The sequence below is a fragment of the Rhynchophorus ferrugineus genome, unplaced genomic scaffold, assembly GCF_030347505.1.
Source record: "Rhynchophorus ferrugineus isolate W39M unplaced genomic scaffold, kcgeb_rfMv2 rfM6, whole genome shotgun sequence".
NCBI lineage: Eukaryota > Metazoa > Arthropoda > Insecta > Coleoptera > Curculionidae > Rhynchophorus > Rhynchophorus ferrugineus.
The window spans coordinates 5730889-5753594 of record NW_027472585.1 but is presented as its reverse complement, the minus strand read 5'-3'; the positions used below and the strand labels follow the sequence as shown (position 1 = coordinate 5753594).

General features: G+C 32.0%; 1 protein-coding gene across 1 annotated transcript in view; it reads right to left on the bottom strand.

Moving 5' to 3' along the window:
- The window catches only part of Ap (apterous), a 30490-nt gene that overhangs the window by 821 nt on the left and 6963 nt on the right, over positions 1–22706 (bottom strand). Inside the window, exons 2-5 of the mRNA XM_076408552.1 lie at positions 17606–17884; positions 6848–7021; positions 6581–6786; positions 308–416 (exon numbers count right to left, since the gene is read on the bottom strand). Coding sequence (XP_076264667.1) covers positions 308–416; positions 6581–6786; positions 6848–7021; positions 17606–17859 — 743 coding nt within the window. The 5' untranslated portion in view covers positions 17860–17884. The remainder of the gene's footprint in view (positions 1–307; positions 417–6580; positions 6787–6847; positions 7022–17605; positions 17885–22706) is intronic.

Here is a 22706-nt window from a genome sequence, read left to right as displayed (position 1 = left end):
TAAACAACTCATTCTATTAAATCGAAATATTTGCTAATATATCTTGAGATATCAAAAATTATTTATTAAATTGTAACAAAATATTCATAGTGGCAACTATTGTTTTATTTGATATACTAAACTTATAGATGTATATAGTCCAAAGCTCTTTTTTATTTCACAACACAATTATTGTATGCTATTCTTAATATATTAAATATAATAAATATATTCAGGAATTCCACTTTTTTTAATTTTTCGAAAATATCATTCCATATATACATTTTCTACATATAGATAAATAATAGCGTTAACACTTCAAACTTACCGTTTCGTTCTTTGTGTTTGATGACCATTATTTGATGCCGGCGACGTAACTGATGACTCGTACGACAGCGATTCCATCGAGGAGGAAAGATCGCCTTGATGGAGCATTTCTGAAAACAGAACAGAACCCGACGTTAACAATGGCCGAATCGTTACGATTATACAACTGAAAGGAGCTACGGGGGGATACGAAGGGGATAAACAAAGCAACAAACATTCGCGCATTCAATTCAAAAGGCTACCCAAACAAAACCCTGAATGTTTCTGTGTTTGCTTATTAGGAAGGAAAAAAATACACGGAGAAACGCCAAGACTGAGGCCATTGTTTACAAATGCTTCAAGTTTCCAATGGTCGTGTCACATGTTCGTTTTATTGAAGACATTGGTGTACTATAATATATATATATATATATATATATATATATATATATATACTTGTAGTGTTGTAAATGCTCCAGCAACATAAACTACCTATGAAAAACAATTGCGCTAGAGACCATAAAAATAGACTGACATACTATCTAATCATCTGAAAATATATTTAAGCCCTTACCGTCTGGGCCGTTGAATGTTGGGGAAAATAAAATTATCATCTTCCTGTTCCCCATCTCAAATTGACGTACCTCATGAGAAAATCACTATCAGAAAATTTAAATAAATAATAATGAGAGATATTAACTGTAAAAAGAGTCCTGGATATGAACTAATTGCCGAGGAATTTTTACAGGAGCTATCAGGGAAGGTTTAATATAATTAACAAACAGCATTCATATTTACCTCATTGTTGCAAATAAATTTTCCTAGCATTCGGAATATAGCTAAAATAATTATGATTCTCATTCCGGGGAAATATCAGAAGATCTCACATTTTACCGGCCTATAAATTTATTATCGATAATATCCATCTTTTTGAACAATTGTATATAAAAAGGCTTAACAATAAAAAAGATTGCAATATTATTCCAACATCAATTTGGGTTTCGTAAGAAGTACGAAACTACAGAACAATACTAACACTATACATAGAGCAGTAAACAAAATAAATCTAGGCTTAAATGTTAAAAGCTATATTTCAGAGTCCTTTTCATCAATTAGGGTTTATCAACTGGCCAGGGACCTACTTGGAGATCATTCCAAAAGACATTCCGGCCCTATCCAGCTTGGTTACTGGCGTGACTGAGATCGTTTTCCTTATCGGATTTTGCATTCTTGCCTATATACAATCACAAACATATATTTACGACCATGTCCCAACAGGATTCGAAGCTACGACTATCGCAACACTAGGAGGACTGTCCTGTTGCCAAAATGTTTTTGTTAAAGTCTGGTGTACAGGATTGCAGGTTAAACCAAGGAAACGTTTCTTTCATACTCATTTTTAGTTGCTAAAATCTCACAGTTCTTAAAACAAAACAATACGTTCACTGTTTTTCATCCAATATATTGTGGATTTCCAGAAGTCAATTTACTGGGTCTTATATTGTATCCCCTATATACAGCTGATACCTGCTACCGACCACAGAAACTGCTACTGTACCAACATATGCAGACGACATGGTATTAAATAACCTACAAACAAACCTAAATAAAAAACCACAGGCACCACAGGTTGAAAACATGGTGAATCAAAGCAAATTGAAGAAAATCTATCCATGTAACTAAAATCCTGCATAGAAAAACAGGCACACCAGTGCACTCCCAGGCAGAAGATGTTAAATATTTTGGTATGCATCTGTCTTCAATTTGTAAAGAGCTCATTTTTGCAGACCGAAAGTAATACTTAAACCTATTTGGTCATATGGAATCCAACTATAGAATATATTGCTTGTAAGCCTAATGTAGCTACCATTCAAAGGATCTAAAATAATGTGTGGACATTGTTGAGGCTCTGTATTACTTCTCTAATGAAGTGATATCCGCGATATCCTTTTAAACTCATAAGGACTCTTTTTAACAACTGAAAATGTAACATGTCATTCAAACTGATCAAGATATTATTCATAGAAAAATGTTTAATGAAGTGTTTTTGTACATGTGATGTATGTAATAGTTATCATAAGAAATACTTATTGCTCATTGAACAGATTTGAAGAAGTATTATTTGTTCTAAAATTAAGATCAGTAGGAAATGACAAAATGGTTATATTAATATAAAAAAACATTTCTCAATTTCCTAAAATAATCTTAATTTTTATAGATTTTCAGTGGATCATAATTATGTACCCTGGTGATATTGTTTAATAATATTTGCTTTGTTTTCTTAAAAATGTTGCGATTTTGTTAATTTGATTTAGACAACCATTAATATACTTATATGTTATTATAACGATAATATATTGAATTTAACTGATTTCTTGATTGAAATTTGTCACAAAGAGTTTGAATATTGTCCTGTTTTTTACAATTTATGATAGAGATTCGAATATGAAACCGGAAACCTTCGGAATTGTTAAAAACAACAGAACGATAAAACAACAATAAAGTGGAGGTGCCGAATTAATATTATTTACGTTGAACCACGTCCGGGAATTGGAGGGTCCTCAACGACAACTCGATGAGGGCGTTTGGTCGAGTAGTCGACGTGATTAAGGGCCTCCAACATGGCGGCGGACGACGCCCCAGCGCCGCTCCCTCCGCGCCACCGCCAAGCCTCATTGGAAATGCATCGATTTGTTTGAAATTTACCTTCGACAGACTCTCAGCGCTCTCTCCCTCTCTCGGAACGCGAAAGGACAAGAACGACGTCTGCGTTGCTTTATTTTTAATTCCTGACGAAGCAGCGATGTTGCGACATTTTTGATCTTCCACCAAATATCGTTGGGTGATACAACGTCAGTAACAGCAGTTAAGAGAACGAAATTCAATATAGTGTCAGAAAAGTTAATTCAATTAAGTCAATTTGAGATAGTTGAGGTTAGGTTGGTCATGATAATTGAATTTTTATTCTATAAAATATTTTTTACTACCCACTAAACTCAACCTTTAATAGCAAATATTAAGTTGTTCTCTATCTAAGCAATGTGACTTCCACATTATAATTCGTTATTTTACAGAATATGAACTATCTTTATATTTTACTTAATAGTTATGATAGAACTTTGTTTAAGACCCTCAATTTAACTTCAAAAATCTTATATTTTCTTGTGCATCACCTACTATGGGGATTGAAATTACTATTTACTCGGACAATCCGAGCACTATCAGGTTGAATGGAGTTTCGTATATTTATTAAAACACTTATAAGTTTCACATTTTGGATTTTCCACCAAATATCGTTTGGTGATAAAATAACATCAGTTAGAAGAACGAAATTCAACATAGTATCAGAAAAGTTAAAAATTTACGATAGTTGAGGTTATTATTCTGTAAAATATTTTTTACAGACTAAACCCAACCTTTAATACCATATGCTAAGTTATTCTATATCTAAGCAATGCGACTTCAATATTATAGTTCGTTATTTTACAGAATTTCAACTGTCTTTATATTTTATTTGATAGTTATGATAGAACGTTGTTTAAGACCCTCAATTTAACATAAAAAATCGGATATTATCTTATGCATCACCTACTATGGGGATTGAAATTATTGTTTCCTCGGACAATCTGAACACTATCCGGTTGAATAGTATTTGGTACATTTATTAAAATACTTATAAGTTTCAGCTGAATTTAAATACTAATTATTTTATGGATCAAATAAGATACTTTAGTAATATTTTATGCCAGCAAATACTTATATTGATAGTATAATATTACAGTACGATTTCTGGATCATCCTAGTTCTAATAAGGAGATACTAGTTATTTTATAGATCAAATAAGACCAAATAGGTTTGTAATTTGCTTTACAGACAGGATGACTCTAAAGTTTAAGATGCATTTCTTACTTCTAGTTTAAGAACTCAGTTCCTAGGAAATAGTAGATAAGAAGGAAGCAATACCTTGATGACTTGATTTGACATCAAAATTATGTACATGACTTAATATAAAAACATACTTTAGTAATATTTTATACCAGCAAATATTTATATCGCTAGTATAATATTATAGTCAATTTTAATACAGTAAGATGTCTGGATCATCCTCAATAATATATTGTAATTAGGAAGATCATAGTTGAAATGTTATTTGTTTCTGTAGATTATGGAGGCTAATAAAATTGTAAAAGCACGTAAAGATGGGACATTTTTCATTACTACATCTAAATATAAAATGAAATTAAGTAGACAAAATGCCAATTAGTAAGTGCGGCAACAGCGCAGTAGCATCGCGACCAAGTATCGATCCGATATCGAGCGGTAATTTATTGGGTCTGTTGGACGGTGGGTGGCCGAGCCGAAACCTCTGACAGTTGAAAAGTGTCCTTAGATCCTTATTGGATAACACCCATTCGGTAGCTTATTGGTCGAAGTCCCGGGCCAATTATTTATGGCCTTTCAACACCTGACTACCAACCGAAAGAAAAAAAACTGGGTTCTCGTTTAGAAAATGGGCAGCCATTGTTGTCATTGAGTCATAATTTAACAAATGAATACAACAACACCATTTCGATCTTTTGTGTCTATCGCATCACCCGTGAAATGAATGGGGAGAATAATAAACATATATAAACAGTAACAATAACAATGTTTTAATTAGTTTAATACGAGTAAAATAAAGCTTCTTCAAATTCGTCAAGTTGACAGGACTGGAAAAAATTTTGTTTTAGTTTACAAAATTTTACTTTTCACTTGAAGAGAAATCCTATGACACACTTTAAATGATTTCATATTATTAAAGATTATTAATGAACTAAAAACTCTGGATTTAGGCTGCATTACATATGCCCTGACCCTTTTTACCGGAAAAAGGCATTTATTGAGAAAAATTGGTACAATATATACAGTAAGTGGCGAAATTATTAGTGACAGGTAACGTATTGTAATGTAATTCATAGTATATTATTTTTGTTTGAACAAAAAAATGTTGTTTTTAACGGGTAATTTGATCTTAAATTAGGTAGTGGTATCATTAGTATACTTTTATCAAAAACAGGCAACACAGTATATGTGTGTCATTTGGCAATTGCTTCTCGTCAATATCTTTTCATCATTTGTCGTTTCTTCTCAATCAATCATTGACCATTAAAACGCGTGCTTAACAGTATTGTTGTGTTGTCTAGATGTTATAATTTCATTACTTTTAACCTACTTTTGTACCTAGACAACATATAAATATGACTGTTGCAGACGAGTCGAGTAAGTATACCTTTTTTCAACAATAAAATTGACTAATAATGATTTAATAGTATTAATTTAATAGACAAAAGTTGAGTGGTGAACAATTCCACGCAGATTGCCTTTTAGATAGGGTTAAATACCCGGTTAGTGTCATGGCGTGGTCTGTTATCTCAGCCAAAGGCATGACACGACTACATATTGTAGAAGAGACAAGACCAATATAATCGACTACTAGAAACGATATCGATCGAGTTACTACCTCAGATGCATGATTCGGCACCGTGTCACAAAGCCAGAAGTGTTAAAAAAATTACTGTCTTGACTTGACCGGATAATTCACCAGAAAATATGTGGGAACCCACTAAACGGGCGATTGCAAAGGAAGTGATTACCACCACGTACTAGTTAATTGAAACTCTCATCAGAGAATGTCATCATAATAGAAGATGCGAGAACATGTATTGAGAGCATTATTGCAGCAAAGGGTGGCATTACTAAAATGAAGCTTGAAAAACCTTTTTCCTTTTTTTTGTGATTTTTATGACCCCAATAGATCACAGCTACAAATTAAAATATATAAGAGACCACCAACTAACCATTTGTTAGAGAAATCATATTAAACTTGAAAATTAAATAATCTCAATATTATCCCCAATAATTTGACCACCAATTAGAATTATTTGATGGTCAGTATCACCATACATTTTCAAAAATTATTTGATGAGTTCGGCAACCAATATCATCAATTCAAACGTAATTAATATCAGTTCCTTGATTAGAGATACTTTACACTGAATATGATGACCCAATAATAGTAAATGGAAACTTATCATTTTATGTATAATAAGTTGAAAATCAGCAAATTTAATGATTAGGTTGGGTTATTTATCTGTTGTTTACATTTATACATTGTATTTGCACCAATCCATCTAATCAAATTATTTGCTTTTATAATTTAGTAAATTAAATATCATAATTTTTGATTGCAAATCAGTGATTAGTTCTTTTTTCATAAGATTATTTAATTAGTACTAAGTACTATAGAGATCCTTACCTAGTGTCGCCATTCTCATTGTAACAGGCATTTCTCCACAAGGTGAATCATCCCCGGCGGTTTTCCGTTTTCTCGGTCTTCCTTTGTGACTTTGCGGTGGTGTGGTCGATGGATAATATCCCGGTGAATCACCTCCAGCGAAGATCGCATTCTCGTGTGGATCAAACGTGTCCATCATTTCATAGTGGGGTCGATTGAAGCAAAAACTGAAATGGTAAACGTCGAGTTAGATGCGGTGTCCGTCGATCGGGCGAATCTGAGGCCGACCTGCAATAGATTAGACCTTCTCGCATTCCGAAATGGTCGCCTTTCGATAGAGGTATGCCGCAGAGGTTACAGGAGAAGCAGTGTAGATGGTAAACTGAATCTCGCGCTCTCATCACCAGCTCGTTGGCGGATATGCCGGCGTGACACCTTCCACATCTGGTAACAGCAAACATTCTGTAAATTAGACATATTTAAGACTATTTCATTTATATTGGATTTGTCATAACATATTAATATTTGTATAAGAAATATTTCTTCAAAACTAACTGAATTCAGATTTAGGTGACATAATATATCAAACGAATTAAACGACCAAGGGAATCTAGAGTTCTGTGATAAAACAATTTTGTATTAATCAATTTAAAAATATCTTATGATGCCTCTAAAAGAAATTGTTTTAGAAACACTGTAAATATATTTCTAAATAAATATCTTTCGTTTTTCAAATTTATTATAACATCATGTTAGACAAAAAGCAAAACAAATTCAAACCAAAATTAAACAACTATACTGGTTATCCGGAAGATACTCTCAACTTGATCTAAAATCAAAGAGGTTAATCTATAATACAGTTATAAAGCCAATTTGGACCCATGAGGTGCAAATATGGGGTTGCAATAAAAATTGAAATCATCTAGTCATCCAACGCTGTCAAAACAAAGGTTTTCGATTGATTACGAATGCCTATCTGTATGTAACCAAATGAGGAACTGCACGATGGCCTGGAAATCAAATGGATTTGCGAAGTTATCCAAGATTTCGCCTTGAAACACGAAAGAAGTTTACTAAATCATACTAACGTTGAAGCAATACAACTGCTGGACAGCGCGCAGGATGTCAGGATATTGAATCAAACCAAACCATACGAACTTATATAAAGTGTATACCTTTTAGTGTAAACTATAGCTATAAGTTATTGTAATTTTATAATTGAGGAATACATATTGATGAATTTTCTCCCAGTCGTCTTTCTTGTGAATTAATCCAAGTACAAATGAAATGTAGTAATAAATTAACTTATAATTAAAATTGTACTAAGCGTATTAAATAAAGATATTATAAAAAATTACACCAATACAATAGCATGTTTAATGAAATCTTTTAATTCAATTAAATAAAAGTTCTAGTATTAAAAGAAAAGACAGCGTAATCATTCAAACAAAACCAAATCTACAGTTATGAAAATGGGGCAGAGTTCTTTGGCATCAAAGTAGAAGAAAATTAGCTTTTTAGTTTCTTTACTTAAGACTTATCCGGTTACTAAAATCCGAAATATTTTTCCCGGATTGCAAGTCCCAATTCTCCATGAAGATGATATTTTCAGTCTGAGAGTAGCTCAAACATCTTCACTTGTATGTTTAAAAAGCTCTGTAAATAGGCATGCATTTTAGATAATAATGACCAATATTAATCATTGAGGCAATTCACGACGAACATCAGTCATCTAACTTGTAAGAAGTACATACTTAACCAACAAAAACAACTAGGACTTGAGCTATATCAAATGTATTGGACTTATTGGACACAAATCCCAGTTATGTTTAGATAACAAGGCATTGTTCTATGAGTTCCATTAGTAGGATTCGAATCTGCGACTATCCCAATAGAATGAAGACCATTCATGCTTTGATCACTATGCCAGACAAGTTAGTAGCAATGGGGTACTGCTAACAAGTTTAATGTGCCAGTGTGCTTGATAATCAGCTAATATGTAGCATGATAGTGAAGCGAGTTGACTAAAATATTTAAGGCCAGTCGATCTGACTAATGGAGATACAAAGATTTAGAGTGGTATATTTTAGACACGAAATCACCCAATGAAATTAGGTGTTACATATCATGCATATGAGTGTTATCATAAGAAGTAATAATAAAACTTAATAATTAGTAATAAACTTCAAACCAAAGGAAATTCAACTATTGACCAACAAGCAAAACAATATAGCTTTGCTAGAAGGAATATGTCAAAAACAAAAGGAAAGAACTTAATTTGAAACATAAGAAAATGTATTGGTTAATTGAAAGAAAATGTAATATAAATAATTATCAGTACATAAGATATTGCTATTATACAAGCAAGTATCGAAACCTATATGGACATACGCAGTTCAATTATGCGGATGTTTTCCGAAAACTAATATAAAGACAACACAATTTCTTTCAGAACAAGGTCCTAAGAAGTATTGTAGGTACATCCATAAATTATAGGACTGATTGCTGATCAATATTGAAATATTACAACTCTTGGATAACACCAAAATACAAACTCAAAGTCAAGCTGTTTCGGGTAGTGTAATGAGGTGCATTTAATAAATAAATTATTGTTTATACATAAAGATTAAAACACCAGAGACTAATATGGGATCGATAAATATAAGAAGGACTTCTTGATATAAATTATTATCAAGACAAACTCTAGGTTAGTCATTAACAATGTTATAAATAAATAATGAAAAAAGAAGTATTTATTTCATACTGAGTAGATTGTTGAGCCACTAAGGGTAGTAATTTAGAGAAAGTTAACACTTATTAAGTAATGTTAACATAAATCTAAGAATCTAGTTTGATAAGAAGAAAACCAGAAACTACACTATACTATTAATATATAACAAGTGTTTGAATGAAACTGTTCTCTCGGGAGTTAATTATTGAGTAATTCAACACGTGGAAGACCTTCCAACGGCAGTTAACGTTCTAGGTATGCCCCATAGACACATTTTTACGATTGCAATAAACAAACTTAATATTGTCGAGCCGATGCGGAATAATTCTTATTTTTAGTACCGGTTTTAGGTGGTATCGCCGCGACACTATCGAGAATAAACATCAACATCGTAATAAAATTAACATCTCCTTTGAAATTCTGAAGAATGTTGTAAAAGTGGCGCGGAGGTCTTCGCGACGGCCATCGATTCGTCCGAAAATAGCCCCATAACTCTCGTCCAGATAAAAACCAGATCGCCATAAATCCGCGCCTTCCTAATTAATCGAGAAATCTCCGAATACGACGAAAAATCTTTGTCCTAGACGGGACGGGAGGAGGAAAGAGACGAAAAAAAAAGCCGGCTGAACATTCCGGCGGGTGCAGAAATCTCAACACAACGCCAATTAGTGGAGAATTGATATTCATTGTTAAGGCATTCCGTTGGTGGTTCCAGTTTTGGTGAAGGGCGACGATTGTGGAGGCAAATTGAGTTCAGTAGTTCAATATTTTCGTCCTATAAACACAGAAAGTATAGATCTCATTTTATAGGCAATTTTGGGAGAAATGTTTCGCGATGTTCATTATATAAATGTCACTGCTTTGAACTGACTACTTGTTTATTAATTATGCTAGGATTATATTTTTTATTATTTAATTATTACATTGTTACTAATCGTTTCTGACTAACCTACAATTTGTCTTTATGATAACTTAAATCTAGGTATATAACTAAGAGGACCCATCGGCCTTATTTCAGTATCTGGTGAAATAATGTTTATACATGTCACTGCTGTATTTTTTATTTTATGCACCTCACTACACAAGATCAGATGATTTGATTCTTTTGAGTCTATGTCCTGTTCTGGTGGTATCCAAAAGCTGTATTACTTCAATATTCTCATAAGACTGTGGACTGTAGGTATCTGAAGGTTTCGATGTAGGTAATCAATCCTATAGTATTTGAGTATGTCCACGATACCTCTCAGGACTTTGTCCTGAAAATTTTGTATTTTATTTATGTTACAGTTTGCTGAACATCACCATAATTAAACTTTGTATGTCCATATAAGTTTATATAATAGCAATTTATTATATACTGATAATTGTGACTTCCAATTAGCTTCCAATTCTCCAATTAGCTTCCAATTCTTCTTCCAATTAGCCAATACATTTTCCTATATTTCAATTCCAGTTCCGTTGTTTTCTTCTTTATATATTCCTTCCAGCGAAGTCTTGCATCAAAATTCATTCCGAGATATTTAGCGTTGTTGCTATATGGAATGATAGTATTATTTAATGTTATTGGTGCTTGCACGGTCTGTTTGTAGGTGAAACACGCATGCACAGATTTACTTTCATTAATTTTTATTTTCCAACCTTGTGTCCAATTGCTTAAATTGTCTCTGGTCTGTTGTAATTTTCGAGAGGCTTCTTCACTATTATCTCCGACAGCTATAATCGGAGTATCATGAGCTAATCTAGCCATAATAAGGATTATATTTGATTGGTTTATTTCGTTTTTGGACGCCATTTTCAGTCTGTTTTACGTAGGGAAGTGAATTATTATTCATTAGTTCATTAGTGTAGTATAGTGTAGTTTACAACAGGTGTAGTGGTAGTAGTAACGAAGGTGATTCTTTTATTATTTTTGTGAACAGGGCAATGGTTAATCGAAAACGGTGTTAGAGTTAAACAGCTTCCAATACAATAAATGTACCTAAACGCTATCCGAATATAAAAAAAAAATTCATACAGTATAACAAGTTTGTGCTCATTAGGATCTGTAGAAATAAACTAAATTACATAAATAATTTTCGTCATCTTTCCTCAGATATTACTAAGGTATTATTTCGGCCAAATTTCAATATTAAAGGAAAACTACATACAATATTTTATTTGACACAAAATCCAGTATATTTGGTGAAGTACCAATTATTACTATTTGATCTTTAATCAAATTAAATTTGCTGAAAGTTAATAATAGATGTTTCGAGCATTAACAATGGAATACATCATGCATTCAGTGCGCTACGATGTAATTCCTGTGCCTGTTATTAGTTTCAGAGTTTGGTTATAGAATATTATCTTAACTGTAAAGTTAAAACCGCACGCTCTATAGGAAATTGATCGATTGTCATTTATTATTGCAATGGCGGTGTTGAAATTACCTGAAATGTATTGGGAAAAGTAGTTAAATTGACGATATTTCGAAATTCGCTATGCGAACCGAGGAAAATAACGACGTTTCTGTATTATTATTTGCACTCGATTTCGTGAATAAAAAAGACACGAAAAACAATGGCTTGCCTATCGGCAGCTGACATCTGAAAAATCGTCCAATTAATTTGACAAAAATCGGCGTTTCGTTTTTTGTTGGCTATGCGACTGGAATTTTAATAGAAAAGAATGCACCCGCTCATTATTTTGGTTTTCGTTACGTAAGTGTAGTCACGGAAGGACCGTATAATTTCTGAATCGGAGTTTTTGGAAGATTTTTCTCCGTCCTGAGATCAAGATACTTGCCGTGATATGTTGACATAAGCACATAAGGCCCAAATGAATGGGTTTAGTTCGCCGAAAGTATCTCTGATTGACGATTTTCGATATTTTTGCAGATATCATCTCTGAATAATAATAGACAATTAGGTTTTCAGTTGGTCATTTCTTGGAATAAATTACGTTTCTAATAATAATATTATAATTAGCTTATTTCCATAATATTGAAACATATTAGTTAAACGACAACAACAAAAAACAAGAAAAAGAAGAATAGTTTACGCCTGTGAACAAAAATTCGATCATTTAGTTCATAAATAAGTAGAGTTAAACAATTCTGAACTATGCTATTCCATATTGTTATTGTTACTATATATAACTAACTATAACTGTGTTGGAACTATATATAAATTCATCATTACTACATAATCATCATGTAAAGATTTAGAAAGAGTTGATATTTCAACTGTTTAGCTGTCTGAAAATTTTTTGAGAGTTTGAACTGGGTTTTCTTTCACTAAGTTTTGCAAATAATTGTTTTCGAACCTTTCTGATCTTCCAAAGCATTCTTTGTTATTGATCTAGTAATCACCATTTTTAAGTTATTGAAAGCAAAATCGACAATTAGGATATATCGAAGCAGCATCACTATAAGTTTCTAAAAGTGTTTAATGAACTCCGACAGCAGATGTATTCAAATCAATTTTACAATTTTGTGTGTTCTATCATTAGAGCCTATATATAATGAATAATACTACAGGGAAAAGTATTATTCTATACAGATAAATGTCAAAACCAGTTATTTACATTGATAGTTTACATTTTCGCTAATACATATAGTGGATCAAAGTTCATGCCAGCGCGTTATACTTCTTAAATAATCAGATAGGAATTGGTTAATTTCGGTCATATAAAAAAAAAAATATTTAGTTCTAAGCTAGAAAATAGAAAAAGAAGAACAACAATAATTGATTATAAGAAGACAAAAAGGATATTACTCAAAACCAAACAACACCAAATTAGATACAAGAAGTTATTAACTTTATACAAGTGAATAGTTAACTCATCAGTTAATAGAGTTAAAGAGACTTTGTTTTCTATTGTTACTAAAAAACCAACATGTCTGAATTTCGTCTTTATCTTAGTATAAAGTGTAATTTTGAAAATTCGTGCAAGTAATTATCATTACGATATGCTTTTTTGCATCTTAAAAATTGATTTTCGAATACTAGAAAAATTAGTGTCAGTATTATCAGTCAAAAAAATCTAGAAATCGCATTTCCTTCTGAGTAACCACTAAGAATTGCTTAAATAATTCGGAGGCCAGAATGGACTCAAATTCCTCAAAAATTAGAATAAAATATTTTTCGAACGATTCGGCCAGGAGCTCGGCTTTTTCGCTGTATGAGACTGCGAAGTTACCTGACCCTTCAAATTTCAGGGGGGGAATTTCTTTTTTGACTTTTCCAGCTAGACTTTTCGATTCTCTATACGTCTGCGGGCGCGTCAAGCCTTTGATTGAAGCTTCTTTCCTCTGTAGCGATCTTGAGGTATGTCGAATTTGACATCGTGAAATATCTGTTTACAAAATACCCAGTAATATAATCCCAGATGCTGAACACAGGTGGGGTGCTATCAGCGCCAACTATGACGATGAAATGATGTTATTGAAGAGTATTTCCAACCATTCAGTAACCGACCATTGTTTGGTTTAGACGTGCCACCATCGACTGGTTAATAGGTAAACCCAGCGTCGATACTTCTTATCACCAGTATTTTCCACATTTTATTTTATATCGTCAATAAATAACGGTCACATAAAGTAAACACCAGTGTTTCATTTGGTTTTACCTCCATTCACCGAAACCCTAAACTTCTAAGATTGTCTTTGAACTAAAATACAGACAATACAATTTTTTCATCACTCGCAGAATGTTAATGGAGCATTGATGTTACTTTCTTCGTTCTATTCTAAGTTTTGGGGATCCACTTATAGTAAGTTTTTTACTTCTTAGGATGGCACGTTTATACTGAAGTTTCGTAAAATAATTTTTTTTATTGACAAAAGTATACATTATTTTGATGATTACGATGAAGACGGCAAAATCTTGTTGAAGAGAATTCATTAAAATTAGTTTTACTTTCGATCATAAAACCGAAAACCCACCGATGATAATAATGAAAGCGTTCTCATTAAAATACACACATATTCTAACGTGTAGATGGTAGATAAATCGCTCACGGAATGACAACGAGTATCGCCGTTGTCAATCTGACACGACAATTACAAAACGATTTACATTTAACGAACCCACCAGGTGTAAAAATGTCGTTCCTCTTTTTTACCCGCAAATATGACAACGGCGTTGCACCGAAGGTTTGATTTATCGGCCGACGTTGGCGTAAAACCCATTACGAGCGTGGATTTTTTTGCCGTTCCCATTAAAATCGAATCAATCGCTTAAATTTCACTGCTCTTTATCGCTAGGTCAGATATAAATCGATAATTTACAGCGAACCATCGGATCGGATCGTAAAATTTTAATTATCAATCATAATTCGACTTTGATACAATATAGTTCGATTGTAATTATTTCTTGCCTATTTTTTGTCTTATTTGATTAAGTAAGTTGTCTCTCTTAATCTATCTTTCTCAATATCACGATATGTGACATCATTCTCTTGAATGACTGCTTTAAAATTGTACAACTTAATGTTACAAAAAGTAACCACCAGGAAAACGAATGACTGTCTGGAATTTCATTGCTTGTCACCTAGAGGAGATGAAGTCAGTTCTCAATAAGTCAAATTCCTCAAATAGGGGAAGAAAATTGCCAATTCCCCACAAATTCTCGTAAAAATTATTTTAAAAAATGAAACAAGTCCTCGTTTAAATCATTTTTTATCTTTTCACAATATATAATAGTAGTATTCATGAACTTCAAGCACATGTTGAACACAATCTAGCATAGCTGATCAGTTTTGTGCTGTCACATCGGAAATCGCTTCAGTGATTTCATTTATAGCTGTTGCGTTTCTGATGGATTTTCAGTGGATATAAAAGAAAACAAAGAATTGCTGAAACTGAATCGCTTGTTAATGGCTGACGTCAATGTAATAAAGAATTCTTGGCATAGAAATCTTTAATAGCAGGGTGAAGTACATTTTTTAGCATTTAATCCTATTTAAATTTGGTCTAAACCTAGGAAATGTATTAATATCTATATAATATTTAAGATAAGATATCAAAATCCCCAATATGAGATTCCCCGCAGATTGAGAGAATATCCACAAATTGGCAACTAGGTTCTTGAAGAATCATCTTTGAGAAAAAGAATGGTTGCAAAGGGCGCCTTTAAATATATCGTAAAAACAAGTTACATAACTTACCTAAAATACTTTCAGAAACCATGAACATTCAAAATAAATAAAAAATAAGTCACGAAAGAGAAATACTAAATGAGTTTACCCTGTGAAGTAAGCAAGATGTATCATATGGTTGGGTAGTTGGGTGTTGGGGAACTTAATAGAATTAATATGTTAGAATAATTAATTATAGAATAATTTTTTATGTTAGACTTTTTTTGTTATGTTTTTTCGTTTTTATTGTATTTATTACCTATATTTCGATAAAAAGTAAATTGTGCTGAAGATATTGCTTTTCAATAATTGCGCAATGTGATTACAATTACCAATATTATTGGGAAAATAAGTTGAAAACTTTAATTCAAAATAAAATCAAACTTGTATCAATGGATACTTTTTATGTTGTTCAAATTTACTCATATTTCAGATGAAGTATTGAAAATATTAATGACAATGAAAGAAGCAAAACAAAATTGATGCCAAATGTGACATATTTCAATATCGACGTATAACTAGTACCTTGTATGTTTTATGTTTAACATTATGTTTTTCATCTAGTAGCATCTATGTCCATTACTTATTCCAAATATGTACAATATTGTCTACAACAGTATTAGTACCCATTTCATACAAATTCTTATGAGACATATATGCTTAGACATCATATTTTTAATAATCACCAGTAAAAAAGGCAATAATATTGATAAATACAATATATATTTTAATTTTTATTCATATTTTAAATTTAGTTGTTTACGAATGAATTTTGTACCTGTAATATATATAACAGATACTTACTGCAATTAATATGTAAAAGTACTTTCATAGAAATGACATATAAAGCATATAACCAGATTGTTATTATAGAAATGCGCATGCACATAACAAACCAATCATAAGATATATCTTGTTAATTTCCTATAGTCTTGCAATATTTTAGAACTGAAAGCATATATATAAGAAGAAAGGCCTTTTAGTTAGCTACAATTTAGAAGAAAAATAAAAAAAATTACAATAAATAACATATAACACAAAAGATTAAATATTATTACATTATATCAAGAATTCAAGATCTAATTTCTTTTGTTCCTTCGATATATTGATACAATTGATTTTGCAACTAAAATAAAATTGGGAAATTAAAATTAACACTAAAAATTGAACAAGTAACCAAAGGAAAAAATACATGTTTGTGCTTTTATATTATTATTTTTTATAACTTGTTACAAGATGGAGCTTCGAATGCCACCAGACATAATGTTAACTTTACTAGTGTAAAAATATTTGAATTAAGATAAATCTTGTTAATTTCCTGTATTCTTGAAATATTTTAGCAGAGGAAGCATATATAAAAGAGGAAATGCCTTTTAGTTAGATACAACTTAGAAGAAAAAGAGAAAAAATTTCAATAAATAACATATAACACATCCTGTGTTCTTTGGCGCATTCATCAATTGATTATGCAACCAAAATAAAATTGGGAAGTTAAAATTGAAACTAAATATTGAATAAGCAACCAAAGAAAAAGGACACATATATGCTTATATATTACTTTTTTTTATAATTTGTTACAAGATGGAGCTTGATATACCATCAGACATAATGTTAACTTTACTACTGTAAAAATATTTGAATTAATTAAGCGAAATCGAAAGCACACGAGACGTGATAGAAGGGGATATAACAATGTCAACTCCTAATGACAGCAGGATAACAAGCAGGCAGCGCAAGTAGGTTTTGTTGCGGTTATATCGGGCAATAAAAACAAATTATGGGAACGGAACATCTGCAACTGACTGTTGGCTGACTTTGCGTAGGCTGATACGCCCATCAAAACGTTCCAGTCTTATCCTAGCATCACATCTAACGTTTTTCCAACTCATCGAAACAGAAACATTGTCGGGCATGAATATTTAGTAGTTTACTTGGTGACTAAACTCGGAGAAATACGAAAGTAGTACACCAAGTCTTTGTTATGCGTTCTTTTCATATTTTTCATCGTGACTGGTATTACTACGGGGTATTAAACGAAAGTATTAATGATAACAAAGACAATTTTCTGGCTAAGTTGCCGTACAATTCAATTTTAAGACCACACTGAAAGATCTTCACTTTACAATGAAGCGACAACATTTGGGGTTGTACGCTTTTAAATAATATTGTGTTATAATCCGAAGATAAATGAATAGTACCTGTAATAATCCTCTTTACAGTAGATATTGCCATCGCGGGCGAAACAGGTCAGTTCCGTATCTAAAGGTAGTTTGCACTCGCAACATTTCAAACAGCTGACGTGCCATTGACGGTCCACCGCCAACAGGTAGTACCGGTCGTGAATGCGACCTCCACAACCCGCACAGGAGGAGGCCTCGGCCATTGAGGAACCGCCGACACTAGAACAGGGTGATGATGGCCCCCTTTCCACTGAATCGCGATCCTTTAGCATGGTTATCTATTTTTTGAATTAGTACCTGAAAATAAAAGTAAATGTCTTAGAAAAAAATTGAAATTACATACCTTAATACTTTACATATTATTTATATTGTGTTATTTGCTTGTATCAATATTTTGTGTTTGAAAAACATGATACTTATGTTATTAAGCAATGACGCTGGGGAAATATTATGAGATGATTTCCATATTCATCAGTTTACTAACATTAATAACTCATGAAATTAGACCGTATCGTTCATGTTGAAAATCAGTTAAGACCCTCTAATCATTAAAATATTATAATTGTTAGAAATACTTTTAGGAATGTTATAATAACTAATTATGAAACAGGAAAATCAGACAAGTTTGAGACCTATGCGGCGAAATGACAAAAATCTAAATACATCGCTTGACGAATGTCCGATTCCTCAAGCAGAATTAGCTAAATACCATCTCATCTGGTAGATTAAACCGGAAACATCATCATTATATTCAAAGTCAAGCAACTGTACTGGGTAATCAGAAGACACTCTCAACTTAACCTAAAATCAGAGAGATTGGTTTATCAGTCAAACATAAGGCCATTTCAGATTTATGGGGGTGTACCTAAAAATATGGTTTGTACTAAAATATAAAACATCACGCCTCATTCTACGATTAATTACCAATGCTTATCGCTACGTAACCAACGAATAGCTGCACGATGACCTCGACATCAAAGGGATGTACGAAGTGAACATAACAATAAATCTGAAATTAAAGGAAAAAGAATCTACTGAGTCCAGAGAATAACTCACTCAGAATTTCATCACTGAAATATAGTGGGTGGTTTACTTGGGCCTTATGTAGAGTCTCCCTACATATTCTTCAGCTTCATATAAATACGAACATTCTGAATTAATTACATCACCAGAAATGTCTCAAGGTAAGTAGGAAGTTATAATCAGAAGAAGAAGCGTCGTCCATGAAGAAACTTCAGCAGCTGGCTATATAATAATAGATTGTGTTAAATAATAAAGAACAAAATAAATAATTAAAATAGTATGCCATACCATGATAGAGCTAAATTGCTAGGTTTGACATTGCATGTTAAAGAGAAATAGAATGCAAATGTCAAAATGTAAGTAAACAATCTAAAATAACAGATAAATAATTTGATTTTCTTTCACAATTAACTGTTAAAACTAATATAGCAGGCGCACATATTCAAGGCAACAGTTCAAATCAAAAGGTTTGCTCAAAAAGAAACACGAAACTCTTATTCTAATAGATCGATAATATATATTTCCGGCTTGATAGCGTGGTGGTAAGGACAACAGGACGGTTCTCCTACTGTTGCGATGGCCGCGGGTTCGAATCCTGCTAGGGCACGGTTATAAATTTATGTTTGTGATTGTTTAATATTTGTGATTGTTCTAGGCAAGAGTGTAAAATACGACAAGGAAAATGATCCCAATCACGCCAGTAAACAGGCGGGGTAAGACTGGATATCTTCTGGGATGATTTATAAGTTGGTTACTCGCCATAGTGGGTAAATGGAGACTTTAAAATATTTAAAAAAAAAATAAATGTTCGTAGACTGAAGAAGACTGAACAGTATGAAATAAGTTTGAAATTTTAAAATTAAATTAAAAAAACGAAAATCATAGTAACACAGTTGGCAAAAAATATGGGATATTTAGGGCAACAATCTGTAAAACACACAAAACATTTAAAAATACACATTTTACAAAGAACCTACAAAACAAACGGGAAACAGAAAAACTTTAAAAATGTCAAGCCGCCTAAAATGAAGAATTAACTTAATAATTTGTTTTTAAAATAACGGAAAGGGTCCCAATAAGCAGCGAAATATTTAAAGAAAGAAAACGTCATAACTAGTGATGATTAAGTAGCTATAGGGAGTTAAACAAGACGAGAAATTATCAGTACCATTAGAACTAACACAATTTCATTATCCTTGTAGATTACAATTGTTCAAAAATCACTTGTTTGACAAGCAGTATATTCCTGAAGTGATTTTTACAAGCTGTTTGTCTTCCAAGTGTTTCTGTAATCGTATTATCGCAAATATTCTATTCATAATTTAAAGATTATGCATATATATATATATATATATATATATATGCATAATTGCTTAATAATTTGTTTTTCAAATAACGGAAAGTATCCCAATAAGCAGCGAAATACTTAAAGAAAGATAACGTCATAACTAGTGATGATTAAGTAGCTATAGGGAGTTAAATAAGGCGAGAAATTATCAGTACCATTAGAAATAACACAACTTTATTATCCTTGTTGATTACAACTGTTCAAAAATCACTTTTGTGATAGGTAGTATATTCCTGAAGTGATTTTTACCAGCTGTTTGTCTTCCAAGTATTTTTGTAATCGTATTATCTCAAATGTTCTATTCATAATTTAAACATTATGCATATATATATATATATACATTTTTATTATTTTAACGTTCGTTGATGTAAACATTTCGATATTGCGAACGACACCTTATCTGAATTAGATCACATCACTGTGAAACATCACAGAATACAGTTTGTAGGAATTAGTCAAGAAGATTAAAAACTTAATTATTGATATGGTCGTGAAAAAACGAAGAAAACGATATATAATCATTGCTTAAATCATAGGTTAATTGTTGACTCAAAATGTATATTTACCTTATGCAGTAGCATTTCTTAACATTTATTTTCAGGGTTTATAACAGAACAGCACATAATTAACTCATAACGATACTAGAGCTCGACTGAAACTGAATATACTCTTAATAATCTTCACTTATATGCATAGGCGGTAGACGCAAATTTCCTCAAAAAAAATCTAGTTCCAATTAAGCGTTTTCTATTGATAACGGCTAAATGTTAGTCAGGAGTCCGTTAGTTGGGACGCCCGTCTTCTAGGTGGGTACTAGAGGCGTCGGTTTCGACTAGACACTCGATGACAAATCGAGGTTTACGACGTAGAGCGCAAGAAAACACGCCGCATATTACGCCTAATAAATTTAAGTACCCACGAAACTAGATTAAATGCGCGAACTTTAAGTAAAATTGATTTCTAATTATCATTACAAGAACATATAATCGTTGGGAATTAAATATTCTAAGCAGTAATTTAAATAATAATCTGGGTGTAAAAATCGTTATAATTAATAGATAAATATATATATTAGCATAATATTTGGTATTTAATAATAAATGAGTTTTTATAGATAAAAGATAGTTAAAGTAAATCAACTAAATTGTTCTAAAAACAAACATGGCTTTGTTAATATCGATATAATAATAGTTTTGTGTACTTTTAAGTAACAATTCATGAAATTATGAACGGTTTTATATATTCATTTAACTAAGCTTTCCTATTATATTTTTTAGAACAATCTCTTTTCAGAAACCATAACTAAATCTGTTGATGTGACAGTCCCATCGACATTGATACCTTTTCAGCACTTTTAGAACATGATTGAAAAGCTCTATATATACATTCTAAGCTTGTCACTATAATATCCCAGATTCTCAAGAAATCCGTCCAGGCGATTGTAGAGCTTTCATACTTGCCATAGACAACAATTTCAACATGTTTTACTTATTTCTTATAAAATAAAGTCGTTTTTACATTTACAAAACCATTTGTTCAATATTCTACTAAATAATTGTTTAAGAATCAGAAATTAGAAATCAGGAATTAGAAATGTGAAATGCTGCTGGGGCATGGTCGTAAATGTATGTTTGTGATTGTTTTATATGTGTGACTGTCCTAGACAATGGTGCAAAATCCGACAAGGAATATAATCACAGCCACGCTCGTAACCAGGCTGGGTAAGACCGGATGTCGTCTAAGTTCGTCATTCGCCAGTTGGTAGGCTTAATGCCGAGGACCGTGGTTCGGAGCCCACGTTAAACTATATTTCTAGTCCAGATAAACCCTAGTTGATAATAGGATACTTAAAATATATTAAAAAATAAACTGTAATTATTGTACTAAGTTTTAATGGGTCCGATATTTTTATGAACTACTAAATCTTGTTTGATTCAACGAAATAAAATTAATTTTTTTGACTAAAAACAATAATTGTCATTACTTATTTAATATTAATTTAGATTGGATAATAAGAACTGTTTAATTATGCAGTGTGTGGCCAAATTATTAGGGACATTGCTCGTATTCATGTAATTTATAGTTTATTATATTTGTTTGCATAAATTTTATTGTTTCTAAAGGGTTATTTTATCTTAAATATGCACTGGTACCATTTTTATCGTTTCTGTGAAGTGACAACCAGTATATATGTGTAATTAGTTAATTGTGTGACGTTTCATCTCATTTAGTTATTGTTCGTTAAAACGCGTACTTTGCAATATTGTTGTTGTATTATCGAGATATTAAATTCATTACTTCTAACCGACTTCTGTATCTAAAGTACAATCAAAATCACAATATTTTGTATACCATTTAACATTTTATTAATGATTCAATACGATTACCTCACGTATCAAAATGTAGAGAGATACAAGCGTTGTTAGTGCAGTGCACAGATTCCCAAAGAGAGATAGAAGTCTATCGTCAATCAAATTAACGCTAAAATTGACAACAGAAAGTCTCTTGAGGCAAATCGTATTGGAAAAAGTGACAGAAAAATAATCACCAGTCGTAAAAAGAGCGTTACTCATTGGACTATAATAATAATCGACAAAGGTGTAAAGATTTTAGAGAAAAGAAGGAGGACAATGCGGAGGCGGTTGGTTGAAGAGTCTAATAGGATGGCGGCTTTCCAAAAAACCATGCTTAACCGACAGCATGAAAAAGAAACATCTCCAATGGGTTAGACAACATCGAAATATGACT